The sequence below is a fragment of the Coffea arabica genome, chromosome 2c, assembly GCF_036785885.1.
Source record: "Coffea arabica cultivar ET-39 chromosome 2c, Coffea Arabica ET-39 HiFi, whole genome shotgun sequence".
In the NCBI taxonomy this organism is placed as follows: domain Eukaryota; kingdom Viridiplantae; phylum Streptophyta; class Magnoliopsida; order Gentianales; family Rubiaceae; genus Coffea; species Coffea arabica.
This window is the reverse complement of record NC_092312.1, coordinates 75,034,121-75,041,987: the sequence shown is the minus strand read 5'-3', so window position 1 is coordinate 75,041,987 and position 7,867 is coordinate 75,034,121. Positions and strand designations below refer to the sequence as shown.

The 7,867-nt window shown below is 37.4% G+C and overlaps 2 protein-coding genes across 3 annotated transcripts; one reads left to right on the top strand and one right to left on the bottom strand.

The window, feature by feature from the left end:
- Positions 1-2,453, top strand: LOC113728053 (actin-depolymerizing factor 7-like). Of its 2 annotated transcripts, none has more exons than XM_027252530.2 (3): positions 1-214; positions 1,184-1,449; positions 1,955-2,453. In XM_027252530.2, the coding sequence occupies exons 1-3, from the start codon at positions 212-214 to the stop codon at positions 2,103-2,105; spliced, it is 420 nt and encodes a 139-aa protein (XP_027108331.1). In that variant the 5' UTR covers positions 1-211; the 3' UTR covers positions 2,106-2,453. The 2 variants fall into 2 exon arrangements, with proteins under 2 accessions (XP_027108331.1, XP_027108330.1); XM_027252529.2 differs by lacking the exon at positions 1-214 and adding an exon at positions 707-975.
- A 1,388-nt stretch (positions 2,454-3,841) lies between these two features.
- Positions 3,842-7,082, bottom strand: LOC113724697 (uncharacterized). The gene is made up of 6 exons (XM_072077323.1): positions 6,677-7,082; positions 5,800-6,323; positions 5,469-5,661; positions 4,836-4,900; positions 4,541-4,751; positions 3,842-4,347 (listed from the first exon to the last, which is right to left on the bottom strand). The coding sequence occupies exons 1-6, from the start codon at positions 6,794-6,796 to the stop codon at positions 3,997-3,999; spliced, it is 1,464 nt and encodes a 487-aa protein (XP_071933424.1). The 5' UTR covers positions 6,797-7,082; the 3' UTR covers positions 3,842-3,996.
- Between the last annotated feature and the right edge of the window lie 785 nt (positions 7,083-7,867).

Below are 7,867 nucleotides of genomic sequence, written 5' to 3'. Positions count from 1 at the left end.
CACACCCTTAATTTTCCGGTATACCCCCTAAAATGTCTCTCATCCCTTGGAATACTTCCTAAGTAACGCCTGAGCAAATCCAAAATGAGGCATACACCCCAGGACCAAGACAAGAGACTTGGTTTCCCTTTGACATCTTCCTGTTTCTCTCTTCTCCACTTTGCCTTTGTTCATTCTCATTGGAGGTTCATCTCACATTGAAGAGAACAAAATGGTAAGCCCTTACTACATTTACAAAATGCATCATCCATTGTGAGTATGTTTTCCATCTTTTCTAAAATTGTAGAAACAAATTTTGATTGCACATGCATGGTGAGACGTTTTAAGCATAAATCATTGAGTTCAAAATGTTTCACCTAAATTATTCACAACCATCTAAGGAGGTATTATTTTCTAGCGTGGAACACAAGACGTGACATTTTTTTTTCATTCTGTTTACACTGCACGATATTAAGGTGTTTTTTTTTCTAGAGGAAAAATGAGTTAAGTGATATGGGGGAGAAGAAGTATAAATGAAAAGTCTTGTTTTTACACTGTAGCAATTCGAGATCTCCCACTTACACTAAAAAACAAAAAGGCATTTTTTTTAATCTTATTTGTCACGTTTGGTTGTTTTGGTGCACTGTCTTGGTGCATTACATTTTTGCACCTCTGGCCCTGTCAGGGTACATTACTTTTTTTGTACCTCTGGGTTAAGATAGGACAGAGGGCTCAGTGATTGCCAGAAGTAATTACATGGGAAGGTTAAGGGTCATTATCTGTTTAAAGATTCAGAATTTGTAAATAAGTAGGGTTACAATTTGCATTTCTTTGTACAATCTGTTATTCAACTGGTGTATACAACGTATGCAATGCTGTGTAAATCGATGGCACTGAGCTTCTTGCCCCTCTAGACCCCTAAAGCAGTTATTGTCAAGTGTACATAATTTCTAAGGAAAACGGGGTGGCCAAAGGTTCTCGGAGTTAGACATCATGGTAGGGAATTGAAATTTGTCATTGGCAGGTTAATTTATGCAGATAGATATTATGCGTTCATATTTCATGTGATGATGGTCTACATTTCTTTCCACATTTTTCCTTTCCTTACCCTCTCTGGTAATAGTTTGAATGATGTATGCGTGCTAATTTTATGAGACTGCTAATTTTATGAGACTGCTTCGTCTGTGACAAATATGTTGGCTAGGCAAATTCGGTCTCTGGTATTGCTGTTCATGATGAATGCAAGCTGAAATTCCTGGAGCTAAAAGCAAAGAGGAATTACAGATATATTGTGTTCAAGATCGATGATATATCCAAGCAAGTGGCAATAGAGAAGCTCGGGAGTCATGATGAAACCTATGAAGATTTCACTAACAGCTTACCAGCTGATCAGTGTCGATATGCTGTTTTCGATTACGATTTCACAACGGAAGAAAACTGCCATAAAAGCAAGATTTACTTCATAGCATGGTAATAGCATATTCCTTTCTCATTATTATTTGCTTGACTTCTTTCATTGCATCTAAACTACTACTTAGAATTTTCAGCTACACGTCTCCTTATCCAAACAAAGCCGACCAAAATTGAGTTTCAGTATTTTCCAAGATATCAGTAACTCCTACAATCTGCGATACTGTTTCATATTTCTTGCTATCAAACAGTAGCCACCAGTGGGCCCTTGACCTTGTGGTGAAACAATCAAAATCCGAGGTTCAAGGTCTCACAAGTTGTGGGTTAATTAGTCTAAATCACGTTAGTGTTTATCTTACCATTTATAGGCCTAGTTGTAATCTTGACGAGTCAATGAATTGTAATCTGTTTAAGTGTTTATTTTAGTATTGTAGGTCTGGTTTGTTGACTAATTATTATCTGAAGTCTGTGATTGTTCTCATGAATAATGCTTTTGCACATCTTATGTTTCTCATAACTGGGATGCAATTTTAGTCTCATACTGCTGCAATTGTCTACTTTGTAGGTCTCCAGACACATCAAAGATCAGAGCTAAGATGGTCTACGCAAGCTCCAAAGATAGATTCAAGAGAGAATTAGATGGTATTCAGGTTGAGTTGCAAGCTACTGATCCTAGTGAGATGAGCTTGGATGTCATCAGATCACGAGCTCTGTAGATTCTCAAACAATTTCACTTGCACCGCAATTTTAGTTTCTATTTACTATTCGCTTGTTTGTTTGTTGGATGGGGTGCAAGAAATACTAGACTTCAGCCTCAGTTCAACTCTGAAGCAACAATGCTACTTTTTGTTTTGGCTGACTTGAGAGAGGTTACATTACATCTAGTGTTAGTGGAGTATGCTGTGTAAGCTACTAGTTGGAACTTCATCTGTTTTGACTTGATACTAGATATATACACGCGTAGAGTGTTTATTGCTCATGAGTCATGACATTGATTGTTGTCAAACTGAATAACTGGTGCATTTCTCTGTCACAAAATATGGTGATGAATGTGAATCAAGAAATTTCTGTTTTCTGCTGCTGCTTTAGTTTACTTCAGTCGTACCGAGTATGTTGCCTAATGTTCTTATTTTGAGTTATAGCCTCGACCTGTAATTATTTCAGAGGCTATGCCTCTTCTCTTGCAAGATTTTTCTCTGCCCTTTTGCATGTAGTATCAATGAAATGAGTCGCAACCTACAAAATGCCATTCAAACGAATTGAGTTACATTATCATGTAGCAGCGACTAATATAAAGCAAACCACATAATCGGAGACGAATCAGAAATTTGAATAAACTGCATGGAGATGGTAGAAGTTATGAGAATAAGAAGAGCTGTATTCTGATTTTACATTTTCAACTTTCTGTCTAGAAGAAAGAATGTAAAATTCAATGCTTTGGAATTCGTCATGATCAAAGAATGGAAGAATGTTTCACATTCATCAATCCTACAAGTAAAGGAGGCGTCCTCTTTGTCAATACTGCACTTTGGATTTTTACAGTACCCCCCAAAAAACAGTTTGCATGTTTCTGCTTTAGAAACCTGATAATGACCGAAGACTCGTACACTTTCCTTTGAAGATTCTTTGGTGTTTCCTTACTTCTCAATGCACAAGACTATATGAGAATGAGCCAATATTCACAAATAGCCTTCAAAACCATGTCTCAGAAAATTGCAAAGCAGCTAAGCAAGCTTTATTTCAATGTTATGAGGTCTTCTTTAATTGATCATCCAACAAATACAGAGTTTGCTTCTTGCGCTTGTCTAGAATAAGAACAAGAGCTGAATAATTCCTCAGCAGATATCTCCTCTTGACCATGCAAATGAAAGGAGACTTCTGTCCCCCATTCCCACTCAAACAATTCAGTTCTTTTTCGTTCCCTTTCTAATGGTTTAAGCAAACAAAACTACTACATTCTTTCTTCTTCCAGGCCATGGAATTCGAAATGAAAACTTTGTGCATATAATTTACTGAAGTATCTGCCAAACACAACTCGTCACCCAAAATGCCGCGTATTGGTAGCAGTTCACTGGCAGTAAAATATATCTGCCAAGAGTTCAAACTTAGTAGAAATGGATAATATATTGCACCATCAACAAAATTAGCTAACATATCTAGATGAAACTTGAAATATAGTAGATAATATGGAGAGATGTATTATTATGTAACGGGCCAGAAGGTTGTTTCATTGCAATACATATGATTCTCAATTCCAATTTGTATTCTTTGCTGAAGGTCACCCTCTGGCTGGCTTTTCTTTTCTTTTCTTTTATGAAGAAGAGCGCGTTGGAACATCTTTAAATAATGAAAGGCCATTACTTATGGTGAACCAAGAAAGGAACAGTTCCCCAGACACCATTCAACTCTGTTAAATGTATGCTTGTAACATCATGCCAATTAATATGAATGGTTGCTTCTAAAAAAGGCATGACATTGCTGCATTTGATATACATACAGATCTGAACAGCAGATAAATTGCTACGTCTTGACATAAAAGAGGAAAAAATGATCTGCTTATATATATTCAGAATTTTACCAGACAATACCTTAAGCAGTTCAAGAATACTATCGTCTGATATTTTCACCAGCTTTAAACGGTTCAATTTGCTTCTTTAGATGTTCTTTTCTTTTAAGAAGATCTTGAATTTTTTGCTGGTCAAAGTGAGGTTGCAGGGTGCAAGGGCTTGACTCTGCAGGATTAGTAACCATGGAGTATGACCGAAACTTCTTTCTTAATCCCTTCGAATTGCAGATCAATGTCTCTGAGCACACTTCCACTGCACCTTTAGGAACAGTAGGCTGGTATTTCAAGAGCTTTGCATATTGGTACAAGACATGAAACATATAGTCATAAACATGTCTCATCATTAGCTTTTCCTGAACAAACCTGCTCCCTGCCTTTCCAATCTCTTGTGCCTGATTATCAGCCAAATATGGAGTTAAATTAAGAATTAGAGCAATTAATTAAACTACGTATATATCAATGAATTCATTGGAACCAATGGGATGGGAAAAATATTTTCAATTACTGGCGACCAGGCAGAGGCCGGCACAAGGGATCAACATATGAACAACGAAGTCAACAAGGAATGCTAGAAAAAAAAGTTACCTGTTTTGCGTGTTTGTTCCCCCACTTTACAGCATTGTTAATAGACCCACACATCTCATTCTCAGTAATTGGCCAATAGTGAACTGTGGGCAGCAAACCCCTGGAGTAGAAATCATAATAGTGGGGATCTATGACCAAACTCATAGAATCACATGCTAATATATACTTTTGACTAACAGACCATGCATGTCCTTCAACATATATTTTGTACCTGCATAGGCAATTTCAAGTAAACAAAATGAAAATGAAGAATAGTTAGGACAAGAATGTTAAAAAAAGCTAGCAAGCCAAATACCTGTGTCTACATTGGCTTGCTAAATCTGTAGTTTTAAAGCCTTCTTTGCGCTCACGTCGCCAGTCCTGCCATCATTTTAAATGCCTAAGAGATTGTAAAAGACAGTTATTCAAAAGAACAATTCTGTGACTAGAGGAAGCATGATCACATCTCTAGTAACTACTTGTGCTTGCTGGTGATTCTTGGTAAAGTGGACTTAGTATGCTCGTTTCCTTCATTATAGAACCACGATGGGAGACCCTAAACTTTTTTGGTCACCTGCCATGCGGTGTAGTTAAATGGCAAGGTATACTGAATGTAATTCCCAGGGCAATTCATATTCAGTAATATCCAATCCTTGAATGTGTGGACACAATTGAAACACTACATGACAGATTTTTGCAGCAATAGACTGCAGTGTGGTCTGAATGCTGCTTCCTTATTAGTCTTAATTTCTTTTCTTCTTGAGGTTCCTTATGGTTTTTTCTGCCTTAAGTTTATGCAGTTAGTTCCTTTCCATCTTGAAGAGGTAAAAAGATACTGGGACAGACGTTCACATTTTTCTGATGTTAACCATCTAATTGCCTGCTAATATCTCATGGCACATAATTATGGAGATCCCGAGTCTGTTATAACAGAGAGAGCATTTTCTACCAGATCATCGATTTGAGTATTCCATTCCTTATTCTTTGAGACATTGCATTTCACAAGACCACGTCTCTGTGGACCTAGTAATGTGTTGCCCTTCCAGTAAGCGTTAGGCTCTCTGTCCATCCACTTAATTTTGTCACTGCTTTCTTTTAAATCCTTCTTCAGGAGCTCCCATGGCTTTATATTGACTTCTGACCTGAAAAGTCCAAGGACATATCAAGAATTAACAAACATATCTATGCCCCTTATAGCTGCAAAATTAGGTGCTTGACATACTGAAATTTGATGTTCTGTGTTTCTCATCAGACTAACTGAAAGAGGATAAAATGTTTACCAACCCCAGAAGGACCAGTCAGGAAAAACGATATCATAAGTCTGATTATCTCCACAGTAATGAAACATTGGTGGTGGAATCGTGGCCTCAGATCCTTCATAATCCTGTTTTTGGATGACTGGCTTGTCACCACACTCGAACATTAGATCCAAGTCTGGTAATTTACCAGGATAAAACCTTAGAAGCTGCAATATACCCCACACTGTAACGACATCTCTTGTTTGGAAGGCACGTTTGTAGTTCTCCACATACACTCGCCCACCAACTATGACTACTCTTATATGTGCTAGAACTCTACCTCTCTCTACCATTTCCCTTGATATTCCAGTGGCCCTCCATGGTTTTAGATCTTCATGGATCCATTGAAAGTACTCTGGACATTCCTCCTCAACACCCGAATGGTTAGCATTTTGTGCCACAGGTAAACTCTCCAAACAATTCAGGAAGCATTCAGGTTTTGTTATAAACTTTATATAGGTTTGAGTCTCTTGAATTTCTTTTGGGACAGAACCTGCATTAATGGACTGAAAATGAGCATTATTAGTCAAGTGTAGCTATTCAACTTTGTTTGCTAATCATAGCTTAATGAATTGATATATTTGCCACATTCCTAGCTTGCAGTGTGCAAAAGAGTTTTGATAGAGGTGCATCCAAAATACTAAATTTTAGGTCCAACATACTGAATCATAACTGGTCAAAGGTTTGGAGGGGAGAATCTGAACTACCGAACCATTTTCGGTCCGCTCATCAGAATTTCGTTCTTGATGCATTAAAAGATCATTTCAAGTCATTCAACAAGTAGCGAGGGAAAAAGAACACAACATTCAATCAGTCAAAAAGAGAAAATGAAGACAAGAAGTTCTTCAAGGAGACTTACAATTTTGATTCGTTTAGTTGCTATGGCAGAGAAAACTAGGATTGTAATAAATACAATTCCAATACTTTGGATCCCACCTTTCCTCTGCAGATCTGTCACTCTTAACATCCCGGAACTCATTCTAGTCCCATGCGATCATAATACCATAAACAGCAGAAAGACCTTCTTAGCGATATAACGAGGTGGACTCAGTTTCCATGACTTAGTCCTATGAAAATCTGTCTGATTATCATCCTCTTTGATCCTTCTTCCACATTTGGGCTAAGTTGGCAATGCAAATTGTTTGGTTTTTCTTTGGACTCTAAGTTGGCAATGCAAATTGTTTGGTTTTTCTTTGGGTATATTGAGTTGTGGCGTGCGAATTGTGATTAAAGCTCTCCAGTCACAGTTGATGGACCATTGGCCAGTGTAACATGCTTTCCGTAAACAAAGGTGAAACTTCAGTGTGCTAATCACCTGAAGATTTGAGGTGTGATAGATAGCTACAAGAACATAAGCTCCGCTTCTTCTTTTTCTTGGAAGAGACAAGATACTCTACTAACTTTACGAGATCATTGGATTGGATGCCATGTGGCATATCCTCTCACAATCCCATACAATGTTTCTACTTATATATATATATATATATATATATATTGATTTTATAACCTGTTGCATTTTTTTTTTACCCCGTTAGAAGCTATGGTAATTTAAGGAAACAAGAAAAATGAAAATAGGAAGTCTGTGCAAGAGAAATGGTAATACAACGGTGACACGAGTGAGAATTAAGATAGAAAGTTGGGCAAAAGATTCACTGCGAAAATTTCCCCGAAAAAAGAGAGTCATCAGGAATAAAAGTGGCTCTCATCAAAGTTCTTTGGCTTCATTGGAGATAGATTTTGGAAACAAGTAGAGTGATGATTCGGTCTTTTGCCTGAGAGGTCAATCATAGATCCATTTGCTTAAAAAACTGATAGTTGTCCTGGTTTATAGGGGGTTTGTATACTGAGATGTGAATAACTTGACCGAGTTTCCAACAAATACAGGAATGAGAGTGTATTTCTTTTTCCTTATTTTGTCGTAGAAGTACTAATGCATGCATGAAGTTCCTTGTCACATATAGTTACTCCCTCCTCCTTATATATTGCAAACACTGCATGTTGGGTGTTTTTAAAATTTAACTAGACAGGAATAAAAGTTGACAATCTCAGG